Source organism: Micropterus dolomieu, linkage group LG12 (genome assembly GCF_021292245.1).
Source record: "Micropterus dolomieu isolate WLL.071019.BEF.003 ecotype Adirondacks linkage group LG12, ASM2129224v1, whole genome shotgun sequence".
NCBI classification, from domain to species: domain Eukaryota; kingdom Metazoa; phylum Chordata; class Actinopteri; order Centrarchiformes; family Centrarchidae; genus Micropterus; species Micropterus dolomieu.
This window is the reverse complement of record NC_060161.1, coordinates 9,110,853-9,130,335: the sequence shown is the minus strand read 5'-3', so window position 1 is coordinate 9,130,335 and position 19,483 is coordinate 9,110,853. Positions and strand designations below refer to the sequence as shown.

Here is a 19,483-nt window from a genome sequence, read left to right as displayed (position 1 = left end):
CCTTATATTCAAGAAACTTCAAATACGATTTCTGACACCCCTAAAATGGACCATACCATTTCATATCCCTGACGTTAGTTGAACGTCTTGTCTGCCCACATTACGCGCAGCGGCAGAAGCTCCAGTTCAGTGCATCACACGCTGATGGAGAGACTGTAGTTTAATGTCAGTTAGCTATCTAGCTTCTTTAACACACTTTCCTGCCTTCAGAGTTTCGTAATTAGCATTTCTTTTTACTTTAAATGAGCTATGGGATGGAAGCTAGCTGATAGCCCACCCTGTCATTTCATTATTAGTTATTGTAGATACACACGTTGACATCAATAGAGTTTATTATTTCATTTTAAGTATTTTGTGAGTGTTTTTACAATAAGCATGATATTTGTTATGAGCTTTAACTGGCAAAGTAAATGTTACAATCCAGGTCTGTTATTTCAAATGTATTCAGTTTTATCTATATAGAGCCAATTTATAACAAAAGGCATCTCATTGCACTTTTCATACAGAGCAGGTCTAGACAGTACTCTGTTTAATATTATTTACAGAGACTCAACAATTCCCACTTCCCCAACAGTGTATGACTACTGCTTTATTGAAGGCAGATTACATTTCATTCACGAGCAAGAGGAAAGGAGATATTTATTAAAAAAAGTTGAAATTAAAACTTGAAATGATGAGAATTAGGAATTAGAGATGATGATGCAGACTGTATTTTATGATAGTGTCTTTGCTTCTGGTTCAGCATTGTGTGGGTCTGTGTTTGAGCGGTCCTGATGGTCTGATTTTCTGGCAGTTTGGCTGCTGGGATTGGCTTCAGCCCCCCCGCGACCCTGTACGCAGGATAAGCGGTTGACGATGGATGGATGGATGGATGGATGGATGTCACTGTATAATTCGCACCCTGGGAAAGGAGTATGAGATGCCAACCAAGCACTTGATTTGAAGCATACTCAAACCTTAAGGTTAGCTTATAGACACTATTCACAGAGAAAAAAAAATGAAACGTTCAACTTTCTGGCTAGATAACTAACGGTTAGCATGCTACCAACAGATGTGCCCACAAACATGGAACTGCTGAGATCCTGAGTTTAACTGCTACTCTCTGAAAGATGGTTTCAGATGATGTTGGATGATCCGCAAAGCACTGAGTTGCAAGCATACCGATGCCTTCTGTCAATTCGAGGGTGATGAGTTTAACACCTCCAGCTTGTTTGGAACAAACACAGGAGACATCCCCGCACCCACTCGCACTGTTTGACTGACAGGTGACGGGACGCACGAAGCAACAAAGATGTTGGCGCAAACAATAAACAAAATTTCGATTCAACCTCCTCCACCGTTGCCAGCCCCACTTACTGACTTGAAACGTCCCCACAAAGCAGACTCTTTGATCTCAACCAAATGTCATGACATTTTGAATACTCAGTCTCTCCGTTACTGTTTCTATGTGCAGCCCAGAGCAGGTGGAGTGGCTGTAAATGGCTTCTATTCTAATACACAGAGACAACGCTGCATGCTGGCATTGGATTTAAAAATAACAAAGGATAGCAAAGAGCTGGGCCTGTATTTACTAAGCATGTCAGAATCTCCCAAAGGAATCACACTATAGAAAGTTTGACTGTTTTTATTAGTTTGCATGTAATATAATCTACAATATTAACCCACCTCTGGCTGGAACCTTCCTTTCTATTTTATAAGGAATGAGGCAATAAAAGGGGAACAGTAGTGCCTTGCAAGTAAACACAAGACCACTACAACCAAAACACACAAACACACACACACTTCATAAAGGCTTTTAGTCCTGATTGACTGACTTTGCCTCCAGACACCATTGGGCCCAGCACAGTTTCAGCACAGAAATGGAAGTGGATGGTGTCGTTTACACACATCGACACACGCTGAGAGAAACACAGAAACATGCTCTCATCCCGGTTCTGATGTTCGCGCTGCTCTCCAGACTGGAACCCGATAGGTGTTTATGAAAGGAGAGACTGTCACGAGATGACAGAAAAGAGAGCAAGTGAGAGAGAGGGATCGTTGTTTCTCCCCATAATGCTGCTCTGTTGTTCGGAGGTCATCGCAGGAGCTTCCAAGACCCCCCTGTCTAAAAGCTTTCTACCCCTCCTCCTCCTCCTCCACCTCCTCTCATCCGTCTCCGCGCCCAGTGAAAGTATCCTGTGTCCCATCCCTCCATCACTGCAGAACAACAGACGGCTTCACTAAAACACATTTCCCTGCAATGATTTCTACCTGCCTCTCTAATGGGCTCTTTCTCGTCCAATCCTGCCAATCTCTACAGCATGTTTTCTCATGCTAGGTTGTACAGACCGCTGCACTTATCTGAACCTAATGAATCTGCAGAGTACACTAAGAGTACATGCAGAGAGTACTTTAAGAGTACACTATAGCTAATGGTGAATCTAAATAAATAAATGGTTACACCTAAAGTCTGTCTCAAAAAGTGAGATTTACGGATCAGCCAAGTCATCACTCCTACAGAATCCCAACAGGGTCAAAAGTACTGAGCTTTTCTTTTCTATTCAAGTTGTGTGATTATTTATTAATTTATTGTTTTACCTCACTCAGTGTTGCTTTCTGCTCCACATGACCTACTTTCCTGGGTATCACTGGTTTCATCTTATATTAAATACCCAGCTCCTCGTTGGTTGATGCTGCATGTGATTGGCTTGTAATTAAGAAACTCGGCCTCTCATATGTGCTAGGTTTTATGTTGTTAGTGATGCTCTTGACAAATGTGACTTTCTTGGCTAAATAACATGGTTAACGAAGCATAGGTCACGGAACACAGCGGTATAGGATGGCTCCATATACTAGCAGAAAGACCAGTAGCGGAATGTGTAAAGCCGGCACTAATTCATTATTACATGCCATCTCAGCTACCGACATCATGACCCTCATCTTGCTTTTACAGAAGCTATGCAAAGCATGTTTCATGAGGGCACCAAGGGATGTGTTATATTATTCAGCATGACAGCATAAAAATGAAAGCAAGTATGCAGTTTGATGCAGTCTGATTGTTCTTCTGAGTCAGCTGGGAAATGCTGTGAAGAATCAAAACGCAGTGAAGAACTTCACTTGATCATTTCAGACCCTATAGAGGGTTAAGTACTTTGCAGCCTAGCTCTGTCCACTATTCCTGCTAATTCTAAAACAAAAGAATTAAAAATGTTTTGGTAAAATGTAAAAAGAATCTCATCCCTGTGTCAGCTTTTTGGCCCAACTTCCCGGTGTGTCGGTTCAAACTATTTTGGTCTGGTTGGGTGTAAGGTGCAGACGCCAGGATGACTTTGTGCCTCTGGTTTTGGCTTTCCCGCATGACCTGTTATGAAGTATATTTACGAAGAAGCTCCCGCTCTCTTGGACTCTTTATGTCTCTATATATACTGTTAAAAAAGGCACACAAACTGAATCTATACATATCTATGCATCGATACATGATATCTAATAACACGTTTTTAAAAATGTAAAGCCTCGGACAAGGGGACGAGAGCTGAGTGTGTTATCTGTCATGTAGCTGCCAGTGGTGTCCAGCACAGAGGCTGTGTGGCTTTGTTTTATGGCACACAGAGTGAGCGACAGTGAATGGATGACCCGCCTGAGGGCGACAGGGGGGAAGGGAACGAGGAGAGGTAATATGTTCGTGTGCAGTCGAGAGAGAGAGGTCAAAGCCATTAGCCCGCAGCCAAAAGATTTTAAAAAATAAAACTAGAGAGAAATTGTGCTGAATAGCCAAGCAGGCTCAAACACAGAGCTGAGGGCCGACACACAGCAGGCCACAGAGAGACTAATGCATTATCTCAGCAGAGCTCAACCCCCGTTAACTGCCCTGCGCACGGTACCCTTTCATGCTCAAAGGGAAATCTTGGTTCTGATGGTGTCAAAGCTGAAAAATTTCCCAGATCTGTACATACACAGCTAACTACTCTAGAAGCATTTTTTTTAAAATGTAGCTGCATTAGAAGAGCTGATGAAATTTTAATGATCACTTCGGGGGAAACGGAGTCAACGCTGGAATCTCTCACGTGGAAAATGAGAATCAGAAGTATGAAGCACATAAAATGACAGGATACATTGTGCAAAATGATTACAGTCGACCTCACAGACAGAACAACATGACAAACAAAGCCATTTAAAAGGGAACGCCTGTGATTGATGTTATAAGGACTTGATTAGGAAAGCCACACACCTGTCTATATAAGACCTTACAGCTCACAGTGCATGTCAGAGCAAATGAGAATCATGAGGTCAAAGGAACTGCCCAAGGAGCTCAGAGACAGAATTGTGGCAAGGCACAGATCTGGCCAAGGTTACAAAAAAATTTCTGCAGCACTCAAGGTTCCTAAGAGCACAGTGGCCTCCATAATCCTCAAATGGAAGAAGTTTGCGACGACCAGAACCCTTCGTAGACCTGGCCGTCCAGCCAAACTGAGCTATCGTGGGAGAAGAGCCTTAGTGAGAGAGGTAAAGAAGAACCCAAAGATCTCTGTGGCTGAGCTCCAGAGATGCAGTAGGGAGATGGGAGAAAGTTCCACAAAGTCAACTATCACTGCAGCCCTAGACCAGTCAGGGCTTTATGACAGAGTGAAAGCCCGCATAGAGTTTACCAAAAAACACATGAAGGACTCCCAGACTATGAGAAATAAGATTCTCTGGTCTGATGAGACCAAGATTGAACGCGTTAATTCTAAGCGGTATGTGTGGAGAACATCAGGCACTGCTCATCACCTGTCCAATACAATCCCAACAGTGAAGCATGGTGGTGGCAGCATCATGCTGTGGGGGTGTTTTTCAGCTGCAGGGACAGGACGACTGGTTGCAATCGAGGGAAAGATGAATGCGGCCAAGTACAGGGATATCCTGGACGAAAACCTTTTCCAGAGTGATCTGGACCTCAGACTGGGCCGAAGGTTTACCTTCCAACAAGACAATGACCCTAAGCGCACCGCTAAAATAACGAAGGAGTGGCTTCACAACAACTCCGTGGCTGTTCTTGAATGGCCCAGCCAGAGCCCTGACTTAAACCCAATTGAGCATCTCTGGAGAGACCTGAAAATGGCTGTCCACCAACGTTCACCATCCAACCTGACAGAACTGGAGAGGATCTGCAAGGAGGAATGGCAGAGGATACCCAAATCCAGATGTGAAAAACTTGTTGCATCATTCCCAAGAAGACTCACGGGTGTACTAGCTCAAAAGGGTGCTTCTACTCAATACTGAGCAAAGGGTCTGAATACTTATGACCATGTGATATATCAGTTTTTCTTTTTTAATACATTTGCAAAAGTTTCTACATTTTTGGGTTTTTTTCTGTCAAGATGGGGTGCTGAGTGTACATTACTGAGAAATAAAATGAACTTTTTTGACTTTTGGAAAATGGCTGCAATGAAACAAAGAGTGAAAATTTTAAAGGGGTCTGAATACTTTCCGTACCCACTGTAGACCGCCCCTGCCTTTCAACTTAATGTGCCCAGTTTGTAACGCAGGCTCTCTGATATGAATTTTTCACATTGTTATATACACAAGCTTGTTCCTTTGAATCTTTATCAAAGACCCAAATAATTCCTAACACAACAGGAAGTTTCATTTCCATCCAAGCCTTGGAAGTTTTCTCCAGTGTGACTTTTACTGGATATACATAATGAGTAGCACTTCCCATAACTAGTTAGTTGACTTTGTGATGTAACATCTGTGTATTATGTATTTATCCAGCATCCACGAAGACATGTTCTCACTGTTATTTGTTGAATATTACACAGAACTATCACAAGTAGAGTTGTCTTTCAGTAACCATGCAACTGTTCCTGGTTACAAGAACTACAACATAGTTAAGGATTAGGCTTATTACTATTACCATTTCCCACATTACTCTTTCTGTACCTCAGCTGTTCGTCCATCTAGAGAGACTTCTTTAGATCTACAATAGTAGTGCTGCGGCGTTACCTCCAGGACTTTTCCGGTGATGTACTTCTTGCAGCTCTCACACTGGATGCCAAACATGGCGTGGTAGTCCATCTCGCAGAAGGGGATTCCATCCCTGATGTGGCGACACAGGACAAGTCAGCAGATCAGAGACAGCACAGAGCATCAGATACACTTCACATAAAAACAGCTCAGAGCCCTGTGCTGGTTGGAGCTCCCGCTGCAGCATCCAACTAGACCAAAATTAGACTGCGATCATTTGTAAATATTTGACACCAAATATAAAACTACAACTGCTGTCTAGTGCCATAATTTACTTTTTCCTGCAGCATTTTATTGCAATATAAGTCTGAGGATGGCATTCCAGTGTTCTTACCTAACAGTGTACGTTAGACTTTAAAACATCCTGACAGAGGGGAAAGTCATAGATTGGCTTCTTGAACTGTCTAAGAAACATTTGTTTTGTTCTCTATTTGTACTCCAGTTGGCACGATGGTACTGCATTATGTACTGGATTTAAATGCTTTGACTTTATGTTGAATAAGCAGGCAATGTTCAGGGTGTATACGTGTATGTATATATGTATATAAATAACTGTATTGTTTTATTTTATTTTATATGTTAACATTTTAATATAGGCCTACACTTATATATATATATATATATATATATATATATATATATATATATATATATATATATATATATATATATATATATATATATTAATATGTTGTGTGTGTAGCACAAAGGAACTACAAATTTCGTTTCATTATGCAGCCTTGTGCTGTATAATGACTAATAAACAACCTTGTACCTTTATCTAGTATAGGTAGCACTATTCAAAACAGTGTTATACACTGCTATTACATGTAAAATCAATGGCTAAGTGAAAAGACAAGAGGTGTTGTGATAAGAACAGTAAAACATTAGAAGTATATTAGAGATAAACAAATAATTACCATAGTCTTTCCCAAACCTTAAGTAAGTGTTTTATAACCTAATCTTAACCACACGTGGGAAAAAGGATGCAAACTCCTGCCTTCGGTGCAAAAGAAAGCAGCATGAATGAAATTGTAAGGTAACTGGTGAAGACTAGCAAAAATGGGTCTGATATGTTCACAACCATTTGATTTTGCTATCAGCTCTAGATGCATTTTTTTTTAGAACACAGGGAGTTCAACTAATTTAATGTCATGTTAAACTGCCTGTAGGTCATCGTAGAGAAACAAACAGGAAACGGGATGTTGCGATCACAGCATATGGTTGGCTTTGACAAGTTTTGAATTGTTATGTGACATTCTGTGACATCCAACACTAACCAACTCTCACTTGCCATAGTAATAGTAATAGTAATGAAGTGTAGTTAAACAGTAGGTCTGTCAGACTGACTTACTTGCTGATGTACTCGGCATTGAGCACCTTGTTGCAGACTTTACACTTGAAGCAGCCCAGGTGCCAGTGCTTGTCCAGCGCTACAAGAGACTGTTCATTTTTAAACTCCTTCCCACAGCCGCAGCAGTCTGCGAAGAAGACAACGAGATGATATGTGATGAGAAATGATCCTAAAATTGACTTTCTCTGAGTGGAAGAGTTCCTGCTACAGTACTTTGGTTTCAATAAGCATAAAGGACATTTCGGTTTCCAGAGAGTGGGATGACTTCACACAATGTAAGGGATGGAACTGGCAGTGTAACAAATCATAGTTTGCAGGGTGCAAACATTTACTTTTGGCATGATTTATGCTTCGGAGACAGTCACAGAGAGACGGAGACATAAATTAAGTACTGACTGTGGACAGCCTGTATGGGTGCAGGGCTGTTGGCAGGGAGAGGCTGGGTACAGTTTTGGCAGATACACTCCTTCCCGTTAAATGTCACTCGGTCGCCGGCTGGGAACGGCTGTCTGCAAACAGAAAACAGACAAAACATCAGATGAGAGCTTTGACTGACAGGTTTGTACTTCCCAAAGCTTATAAATGTATTCTGAGCCTCTGAAACAAGATTTAGACCATCATCAGACAAAACAGTTTTAGGCTTAGCAGCTTGTTGAAGGAGGGTGAGGAAGGTTTTCCTGCAGACTCCAACCCCTCAATAAGTTGCCTGATCTGACACGCAAAGTAAAAACAGTTATTCACCATTCTTCCAGATGTTTGGTTCTCATAGGATTTCAAAGAATTTATTTGTATTAATGCGGACGTCCTTGTCTGCAGACTTTTGGGTACTTTGGGTGCACTATGGTAACAAGAGTCCAATGTGTGAAGAAAATACATTATTGCATGTAACGACTTGTTAGCCTAGAACAGAAGGAAATTTAACAGGACTTTTCTTTTGAGGCGATATAATATGGGTTAAAACCCAAGATATTTGTACACATATGCTGACTCAATCTCAGCACAGTGAAAAACAGGAGGTCTGATTCATTCTTAGGATTTGTTAACCATGGTACTTAAAAGCAGATTGCAAATGACATAAAGCTTCTTTTTGTAATGGCTCAGAGCAGTAAATAACAGTGTTATCTGCATAAAAGTGGATATTAGTACATTGCGGAACTTCCAAACCAACCTCTTACTATAAATAGTAAAAAGATGAAGAATTGAACTGTGGGGGGGACACATGTCACAGGTAGAGACCAATACTTTCTTCAGCCTGCACATATTTAGTTCTGCTAATTAAATAGTGTGCTTCAATAGTGTGCGTGCCCCATGCACAAAGCCAGCTCCACAAAGAAATGATTTCCACTGTTTAGTGTGGAAAAACTCGACTGGCCTGCATACAGCCCAAACCGCAACCCTTTGGGACGAACTTTGACCCAGGTCTTATCACCCAACATCAGTGTTGGACTTCACTAATGCTCTTTTGGTTGAATGAGAGCAAATCTCGGCAGCAGGTTCAACTGACGTTGACAGCTTATCTTTTTATGAGACATCTGTATCCATTTTTCTTTCCAGTTTCCTTTGTAGGCAATAGTGATGTACCCCGATCCAAATACATTATTCAGGAAAGCACAAATAATTCTATGGAAACAGATATTACTTCTACCCACTAGTGCTCAATATTATGGGAAAGTCATCTTAGGAATGTGAAAAAAACGTGTGAAACCATGTTCACCTGTCTGTCCGTCTGAGGCTAAGCACATTGTTTATAGTGGGACAAGAGGTGGACTGATTATATTAGGACACAGAAATAGAAAATCAGTGGTGTGCACAGGCTGCAAAATCTGTACAGTCTATACAAATGGAATTTATTTTTGGGTTGACATCAGGCCTAAACGGCATGATGTTGTTCCACTTGTATTGTTAAATAGACATTTAAAGCTCATTGAAATTTAAGATTATTTGCTTCAACTGACGGATATTTTTTGTATACATCTTCTACACTATATATCTTTAGTTTTTTATTTCAAATGCTAAACAAAATCTTTTGATTTACCAATGTTTTCAGTTTCTGATTGTTCAATGTCCCCTAGTTAAAGGTTGGGTGGTGGTGGAATTCAGTTTAGTTAAAAATAAATTAAAAAAAGAGAGATATGTGAAGTACATTGTGTATTAAATCAATTAGATGCTTTGAAGGCAAAACTATTGCATTGCCAACGAATACTAGGTTAGAAAATACAACATTTGCCTGATTACCTCCTGCACAGGCCACATAAAGCTACTGTATGTAGCTAATGTGTAAGTTAACCTTAGCTAATGTTAGCTGCATACAACTCGCGACATAAAAGCCACACGCCGTGGTATCCATCATTTGGGTGAGAGAGCTAGCCTAAGATCTTACAGCAGAGCGTAGAGATGGAGTAATGTGCTTCCACATCTATGAAAAATGTACAAATTAAATAGGCTGCTCTGGAGGGCCAGAGGTACATGGCATGTTACTTTTAAATTTTGAGTTCAAATACACAAATATGAAGGATCAAATATGGATGACAAGAGTCAAACAGAAAACCTAATGTTTGCATAAAAAATGTATTGTGTTAGATGGATAGTAAAACATGGAAAGGGAGTGTTGAATAAATATGCTTAAATTGATTCTAGCTCTTAGTGTTTGTATGTGGGTGTTTTTATGGGAATGTGGGTCTTTCAGGTCAATTTGAGAAGAGTGCCTATTCCACATTTTATCATGTTTTATGCAGCGTGTGGCCCATGTCCTGGTCTTGACTCAGTCCCGCTTCCTTGGTCTTGGTCTTGACTTGGTCTCAACCTCTCTAGTCTTGGTCTTGTCTTGATACACTCTGGTCTTGTTCATGACTTGGTCTCACTTTGGGTGGTCTTGACTACAACACCATTAGTTAGCTAATAGCATGGCTCTAGACTCCAAAGTCTTGTTGATATGTAAAACAAAATATTAAAGATTCACCTCCTGGTCTTTCATTTTAACCAGATATACTAGCTCCTATGCTTCTGCTTTGTACGGCAGAATCCTTTAAACATTTTATTGCATCGTGTTACATTCTCACTATCCGGTTGGTTGATTCTGCATGATACAAAAGTGTGTTGGTTCTAATTTACAATTTAAATAGTTTTTTATAATTGATTTATTTTTTCTATTTAAGTGTCTACTCGAAACTGAGCTCATTTGGATGGAATTTTCTTTGTGTTTCTACCTGATACCTCAGTTCATCAATGTGATGAATTTGGGACCTGACCTCATGATGGCATAGTGTATGTAGAGAGATAGAGGCAGACTAATACATGTATTGTTGCAGTTGCAGGTGTATTGTGATGTAGCTGCATGCATGAAAGAGGCACACACATACAGACAGAAACCCAGACAGTGAAAGGTAGAAACAGAGCTAAATTACTCTTGATGAATTATTGATGATCAATACAGCACTGTGACCGTGACACACACACACACACACACACACACACACACACACACACACACAGCAGTGTGAAGTCTATTTGCTCTCTTTCTCTCAGCCCTATTTTTACATTTCTCACAATAAGCTTGTGTGTTTTGCCGCCACAAAAGCCATATTTGTTATAAGAGGAGCACAGGGGTTTAATGATCACATTACAAACCTCAAATGCCACACTTGAACATTCTTATCTCAGGTTCAGCATAGGGATCACAGAGGTATGATGGCACAAACACACACACACTCGCACACAAAACCCACCCTCTGTTCAAAAGACACTTAACACTAGCTATGGGAATGGGCTAAGTGGCCGCGCTGACTGACCACACACTCAGAATTCCAGCCTGAGAGGCTCCCGTTACTTTTCTAGTCCTGAGAACCATCACTGGTCACGCACATTACACGGTCAGTAGAAGCATGCACATGGCTGTGAACAGGTGAAGATGACTGTGACTTGCAGAAACACGTGTCCTTCCGTGCCTATATTTATGTGTGTATATTATAGTTTTATGTACTTGTAAATTACACCTACACCAGAGGAGTGCTGCTGTTGATGATGAAAACAAACTGCTGCGTCTCCCTCCCTCTGAAAAGATTCTTTTGTATTTTGATTTTGAGCTCTTTCAGTCATGGGAAAGTACAAGGAGGTGTCAGGCAACCAGCTAGATTTGCATTACAGTAACCCTATTCAATTCTGAAATAGTGTCTAGTATCTCTACTTCAAATTTATTGTGACTTGATTTGAGTTATTTGGATCTCTTTTAGCTAGTTGGCTAATCTTCCAAGAGTCCACAAAAAATAACTTGTATGCCCTTCAAGATGTTTTAAGACATTCTGAGACCTGTAAGGACACGAAGACACCCTGAGAAAAAGTGCTCTGAACAAATAGGGGTTTTGTTAAGGTTCAGGGTTAGGCTGTATTCAGACCAAATCCAGTATTGCAGTGATTAGCTGCAGGGTTGTGCAGAGGAGTGGGCGTGTTTGTGCTTGAGACCTTAACCGCTACGTTAAAAAAAATTCTCTGCTAGCAGCTCTCCCTCTCTTCAATCACTCTCTAGGCCGCTTAACCAACCCAAACCAGACACAGACACCAAAGCTGGGTACATGAAATAAACCACCCGAGGACGGGGGAAAGTATCATAGTTTGGGCCATGAGCTCTGCCTGCTTTCACTGAGATTTCAGGCTGACTATGGAGCACTGTGGCCAGATTGAACATTGCAGCGTGACATCGGTTGCGTTTCTCCAAAAGTTGATTCTGTTTCAACTTTTTCACCACATCCCCTGCGACCCCCCACTGACTAAACCCACTTCCCCTCTCAAATGAATAAGGGGACCTGTGTTTTCGCAGCAGTGCCTGATTTGGTCTGAATTCAGCCTTAGAAATGCAATAAATGATGCATGGAAAACAAACACTTACATCTCCCCACTTCTTAGTTATCTACACGTTCAAGTCTTCCTAAATGTAACAAATGTGGCTAATGCTAAATACTAAAGATGGATACTTAGGTAGAGAATTCTAGTGTGCACGTCAGCCAACTTCAGCGCATTCCGAATGTTGCTGCTCAGGTCAAACACTGTCGACTACTGCTACTAGCCAGGCCAATCACTGTGTGAAGGGGGCATCGCTATCAGATTGCCTTTTCACAAAGTTACACAAATAGTCGCGCACAGCCTTTCCAATTCCAGTGTCGGTAGATGGGGTTTCAAAAGCTGTTCAACAATCCAACCAGCAACAGTCGTTTGAAGCTCCCTGAGGCTTTTACTATGCACCAGAGAGCTGGAACAGACTTCCCCTGACTTTGACAGGTTAAAAATCCTTTATGTTCTCTATGGCTTTTGACTAAATACCCACATTTCACTCCCATCTTGAACTATCTTATAATATATAATATCTGTATTTCTTATTTAATATTAATAAAGCATTATATAAAGAACTTTGAGTTTCCTTTGTGCATATTGTCCTGCCTGTGGCTATAATACAAGCAGCAGCAGTGAATGCACAAGAATGTGTAGGCAACCTGTCAGTTGTTTAGTCAGCACAAACTGAATTGTACGAGACATATTGGAGGAGTTGAAAATTGTCTGATTTGTCTGATTTAACATTTTTACAAAATCAGGGTTGCACTGCCAAGCACGGATAGATAGGCAAAAGACGTGTGACCAAGTTGTTTGCAAGGAAAAGCCCCAAGTCAGTCTTAACGTGTAGGTTTCACATCATAATGTGAAGTTCCACAGCAATTGACGGTCAAGGTCAGTTTAGTAGTTGTTCTGGAGTTTTATTACTATTATTAGTTGATATTGTTTATGTGATAGAGTTTTCCTGGAATTAAAGTGTTTAACAACTTTAAGGATTTTCGTCCATGTTGGCTTAAACATCACACACAAAAGGTCATTGTCAGTGACATGTTCACTGTAACCTGCTTCATGAACATGGAACGTCTTCATGGCCAGAAGACTCAAGACTAAGTGATGTCACAACTCAATGCTGTTAAAGTCAAAGATAACTAATCATGCGTAATCTAAATATGGTTTTGAACCCTACTTCCTGAATCCCTGTTTCTTACTTGCAGGAGGCACAGACGAAGCAGCGGGGGTGGTAGGTCTTGCCCAGGGCGGATACCACCTCCCCCTCGATGAAGTCCTGGCAGCTGAAGCAGCGAGTCCCGTACAGCCGCTGGTAGTCCAGAGTACAGATGTACTCGCCCTGCCGCACGAAGAAGCCTCCCTGGGCCAGTTCACAACCACAAACTGCGATAAGGGAGGGAGGGTGAAAGGGTATAGGAAGGAAAGAGCGAAAAGATAACAAGAAAAGGGAAGGATGGACAGGAGAAGGGGACAAAAAAGAAGAGAGGGACAGATTAGACAAAATTGGTGACTGAACATTTTTAAAGGCAAAATCTGAATGCTTCTCCTGGAACATGAATGGCTTCAAGCTAATTCAAAATTCAAAATGTGACAAAAATCTGAAGGACAAGCATCAGGTTGGTTGTCTCTTAATTCAGCCAACTGATCACAGGGTATACAGCTGGCATTTATTTACTTGGTTCTCTGTGTCTCTCCCTCTTCTCCCACACACACACACACTACTCCACACGTGCTCACTGACCTTAAGGGTTAGTGTTACAATTTTGATTTATTCTGGCACTTTAAGAAGATTTATTAAAAGCTCCCTTCTGTTCACATGTTTATTTATGGCGTTATATGTTTTATGACTATCACAATAGGTTGTATATTCTATGTGGTACTTCTATGTAAAATCAGACGTTGAGCGCCCCCATATAGCCAAAATGGTCCGATCCTCATTTTATAACACCTCTGCAAAGATTCGATGGTGGGATTCCAGGAGCGGCTATGCTGACCTGACATCTTCTTAGATACCAGTCCCCAGAGACCCCCTTATAGTACAAAGACTCATTTCACTTTAGCCATGAAGGATGAAGGTCACAGAGCGCTGACAAGAGCTGTTTCTCAATCTGCGTACTTGTGTTCTGTGGACTGAAACGGCATCAGTCGCAGCCCAAGTACTGTTCCCATTCAAAAGTCAAAAAGCATCTAGCCAAGTACAGTCAAATTCCCAGATTTGTTCTCGCTCCGCCCGTTTTACCGAGCCTGCATCGGTGGTGACTAGTGTGGACTTCAGATAGCCAAGTATCCCAGAATGCATGCGGAAATGGCAGAGGGTAAAACTCAGACCTGTAAGGTATAATACTGCTGTTCTTGTGTCACGGAATGCAGTTTGTAAGAATTTTTAATGCAGGAATATAGTTGTTTAAACTCCAAATTTGTGGCTGATTTCTCAAGACAGAGCTGACTTGAAAATTTGCGTTAGATGTGAGGTACCACTCGCTAACGTGTCGGCTGTCATCAAGACCACTTCTTTTGCTTTTGCTGAATGACTGACTGAGTGCTCCCGTTCCGGCGAGTTTGTATTCCCGAGCTTTAAAGTACAGGGGCCATATTATAGAAAGTTCCTGTCTTAACTTAAGGTTAAGATAGGTTAAGATAGATTTTTCTCAATTTGGTATTACAGAAGCAAATCTTAACTAACTTTAGGAATCCTATCTTATCTTACTTTATCCTGTCTTATCTCAGGTTAGGAAATCCTAAACACTCAATCCAACATCGGTTATCAACTTTTATCTGTTACTTAGCAACCGATGTCACTTTTCTCATCCCGCGAGCTGTTTTTTGATAAAACACAAACTGAAAAGTGGAGCAGAAACAACAACTATCATTGAACTTTAAGTCAGACGACTTAGAGGTGTTGGTAACCTCCAAACTCCAAATCCACATAACGCTTAACTCGGGAGATTAAAGAGAGAGAGTGGGCTAAAATAGCGGGCAAAGTCACTGCCGCATATCCGCCATTGATGCTGTTAAAAAGAAAACAAGTCCATTTACAAGTGATACGAAGAGAAAGGCAACTGTTGTGAGTAGAGGAAAACCGGTGGTGGCTCCTCCTGTGCTCCCTCACTGACCCCGGCAGAAACCCGTAGGCTACTCTTTCATCGGGATAGTTAATAATGACGGTAACAAAAAAGGCTAATAAAGGCTGCGGGCTAACATCATCATGTTTTTCATGTGTTTCTTGAATTTAATGATCTCCTTCTATCAAAGACTTACATTAGGATCCTTTTCTTACATCAAGCCTCTACATTATGTTATATAATGAGGCATTATCTAGCGTTACATCTCCTGCTGCCTACGTTCTACTAATGAGTGTTTTGTCATCAAACACATCAATCAATGAAGTTCCGCCTGTTGATATTTCGTTGATTTTGTAAAAGCAATTAAAAAGCAACCACGTGGATTAAACGAGTTAGCAAACACTACCTGGTGGAAAAGTAAAAGTTAGGACAGCTCAACAGTTCTCCTAAAGTTGGGAGAGTTTATTTAAGATTTTACGAAGTTAGGATGCTTCTGTTAAACACTTCCTATCTTAAGTTAGGAAAGGAATATTGACTTAGGAACTGTTAATCTGTAATGGCCTTTTCCCTAAATCAGTTCCTAACCCTTATTACCATGGTAACCAAGCAGTTAGGATAGGATCTGCCCCAGAAGTCCAAACTTGCCGTTTGTTAGACTTGTCGTCTATTGAGAAACAGCCAAGATTTGTGGGGAACGGGTTGGAATTAGAACCGAGATTCCAAAGGAACCAGATTTGAAAAGTACAATTGGAATCAGAATCAAACTGAAACAGTACCCAACCGTGTTGTGTACTAGCGTATACTATACTGTACTATAAAAGGCTCATACAAAAAGAAACACACATACGCCTATTTACAGGCATTCATTTGAAACACAGTAAAAAGAAGAGGAGGCGTGGTGGTGAGCAGAGCCAGTCAGCCTGCTTTAAGGGCCAATAACATCTCACCATCACAATGGGTGTGTCCCTAACAAAGACTGCACTTTTTGTCTATTTGTCTGGTTCATAACAATACATAACAGGAACTCCAAATTACCCTCTCCTCTCATGCACACACAATGATTACACACAGTAACCACGGCAACCACATGACATCACAGACCAGCCGCAACCTCAGGGGAAGCCTCGCTCTATTTTCTCTAGCAAAAACAATACCCCTCCTCTCTTTCCTTCCATTCTTTCTTTCTAAAAAACAAAACAAAAAAGAAACGTCATGAAAGACAGATGAGAGATGTTTGCGCCAGTCGGTGTCTCACCCCGGGGCTGCTCACTGAACTCGCACTCTCACAAGTCTCCAACTTGCAGGGATGTGTGAAGGTATGAGGTAAGACACACGTGAGATCACACACACACACACACACACACACACACACGCGCATCCTTGCAGCTATGCGAGAAGGCAATGAGGTGACATAGATGAAATCCCACACACCCACAACACATACTGCAGGCACGCACGCACATTCTACAGAATAGGCTCGGACACACCCAGGCATAGTTGCAGCGGTGCCAGTAGGTTCCCCAGCTCTCATTAAGGTCTCAGTGTAAACTGATGATGCTGGCAGACAGCTCAGACGATTAAACACAAAGTTCTAACCGGCAGTACCAGGCCAACTTTCTGCCCCCTGAATCCAGGTCAGACTACAGGCCAAAGTGTCCCAAATCAGATTCTGATAAATTGGGAGAAATATACAAAATCAGGAGAACCGGGAGGAAACTGGGAGAGGGCAATGAAAAACGGTAGTCTCCCGTGAAAATCGAGAGGGATGGCTAACCTCTGTGGTCGCCATGCTTTCTTCAGCTTACTTCTGCTGCGTGTGACATCGTATTATTCTTTTGCACATGCAGGCCACAGTCAGGTCACATTGGAGTGTGATATGGGCCACATTTAAGAAAAATAATCTGAACAGTCAATTAAAAACATTGGATCTGGGCCTGTTTACTGTCCGTACAGTGGCTGCTGTAGCTATCATAGCTATCTGTAACTATACATTGAAGTTACTGCTCTACGTACAGACCATGTGGAGTCATCAACATTGGTCAGCTTGGGATGCTGCTGTTTCGATGCCGATGGAGACTGTTGATAGTGAAGACACTACAGAGCATGCTGAAAAAAGACTAGGGTGATCTAGAAAAGCAATTCCCTTCTGATCTGCTCTCTGGTATCAAAAATTGCTTCCATTTGCTACTTCAAGCACTTTCTGGGGCGGCAGTAGCTCAGTCTGTAAGGCTTAGGCTAGGAACAGGCGGGTCACCGGTTTGAGTCCAGCTTTGACCAGAGCTGTGGAGCGTGGAGTGGTAGCTGTAGAGGTGCCAGTTAAGGCAAAGTGTGATTTTGGATTTTGGGTTAGTAACTGTTGCACAACGGCTAACTAACATCCGCGACACACAGCACATACATGTGGAAGAAGCAAGGTTTACAATGTTTGTGATGTTTTCCTTCAGTCTAAAGTCCCGTCCACTAAAGTGAAACTTCAGCATATCCGGCTAGTAGCATAACAATCCAACTCTCCCACCCTTTTATCACTTTAATCGACATGTTGGACAACCTTTATCCAGCATTTGCATCATTTCACTTTTTTATCAAGCCCTCACGGGGGTTACAGCGTGCTAATAAAACAACCACAACAATACGAGCAGGAATGTTTTCTCAGGAAGTGGACATACTTTCCAGCGGCTGCTACCGGCTCCCTAACATCCGGTTCAGATGTCTGGCAACCTGTCTAGAATGAGATAATGAGTAAACACCAGCAGAGTGAAAAGCTGGATGGATGAGATACAGAACACCCAGAAAAAAGGGGATTCCTAAGGGTTGTTTTGTCTGATATAAAAGTCAAAATGTAAAATAAAAGGTTCTTTACAGCACCATTTTTTCCAATGAGAAACCATTTGAGTGCAGTTCTTTATAGAACCTTTCTAAAGCCGTCTTTACAAAGATGGTAAGCCAAATAGTGACGATAGATACCACAGTGGCTGGACCAAAATAAATCTGGAACATAGTGTTTTATATTCTAAGAAGTGTGTAATTAAACTGGCCCATATAAAAGGGCCATAGTTTTGAAAAATAAGGACTGGGGACTTCACTTACTTGAGACTTGACTGTCTAAAGACTTGACTTGTAAAAATCCCAGAATAAAAAAAAAAATTTGATAGTGACTTCAAATGCTTTGTAACTTATTTTGAAAGACATAAGAATCGACTTGTCTCTATGTCTCCATGGACATGTCTCTATCAGAGCAAATCTGTGACTTTGACTTGCCCCAAATGAATTAAAAACAGCTCTGCTACAGAGCCAGAGAACTAGAGAGCTGAAAGAGATGGAGACAGAAGTGCAGCTTCCCGTCAGCTCGTCATTCAGTCCCTGTATATTTATACCTGTGCTGCCAGTTGGCACATAGCCTCCTCTTCTTACTGTATCATAACTTAGTTGCTTAAGCAGCCCATATACAGCATGGAGCATTTATTGCGGAAGAAGGCAAAGTTACTGGCAAACTAGCCTCTAATGCAGAATACAAAGTGTGTGTCTGAGTGCAGAGCGTAAGTGAAAGAAGACAGAAGATGCTCTTCAGTTTTGTCCCTCATCGCTAATGGAAACTGTCGAAGCGGTCTTCCTCTCATCCCTGTCTTGTTGCTCTCATCTCTCCTTTCTGTCATTCCCTAATCCCTCTTTCACATGGGATGTGTTAAAAGGCAGGTAGAGGTTGATGACATGAAGCAGAGCTTCAGTAGGAGTGGAGCGGAAGTCAGTAAAGGAGGCTTAATCAAGTGGGTACTGAAGTTCATATTCAAGTTTGCTCTGACAGAAAGAACAGTTCAACATCTGACTGCAACCAAAAAAATTATAAATCCTTTACTTTACCCAGCTTCTTCTACAGAATTAAAGTCAAAATGAAATTTAAATTTATCTTTGATAAGAAATCATTATAACCTTGGTGTTTATTTTGACTTATTTGGTTCAAAATTGTAATTAGGAAATAAGTCATTTTAGTTGTATATGTTTTTCTTGCCATGATAGTGGTGCCTACATCAGTGTCCTCCAGCAGGTGTTGAAATAACACCTGCAAAACACCTACGTTACAAAAAGTAACGTCTAGCACGAATAATAAACTTAGGTATAGGAATAGGTGCTAACATTAGCAAGCTAGGCTAACCAGCATTCTCTTAAAGTCAGCGTCGAGACGAGCTGAAACTCTCAAGACCTTCAACCGTGCTTTGAAGCCAACCTGACAAAGTGCCAAACCGTGGATTACAACACA

At 41.3% G+C, this 19,483-nt stretch overlaps 1 protein-coding gene across 14 annotated transcripts in view; it reads right to left on the bottom strand.

Annotated features, from left to right (window-relative positions):
• ablim2 (actin binding LIM protein family, member 2) overlaps positions 1-19,483 on the bottom strand; it is a 101,157-nt gene that overhangs the window by 39,502 nt on the left and 42,172 nt on the right. For all 14 annotated transcript variants that reach the window (XM_046065948.1, XM_046065947.1, XM_046065952.1 and 11 more), the window contains exons 3-6: positions 13,366-13,549; positions 7,733-7,845; positions 7,337-7,463; positions 5,962-6,055 (exon numbers count right to left, since the gene is read on the bottom strand). In XM_046065948.1, coding sequence (XP_045921904.1) covers positions 5,962-6,055; positions 7,337-7,463; positions 7,733-7,845; positions 13,366-13,549 — 518 coding nt within the window. The remainder of the gene's footprint in view (positions 1-5,961; positions 6,056-7,336; positions 7,464-7,732; positions 7,846-13,365; positions 13,550-19,483) is intronic.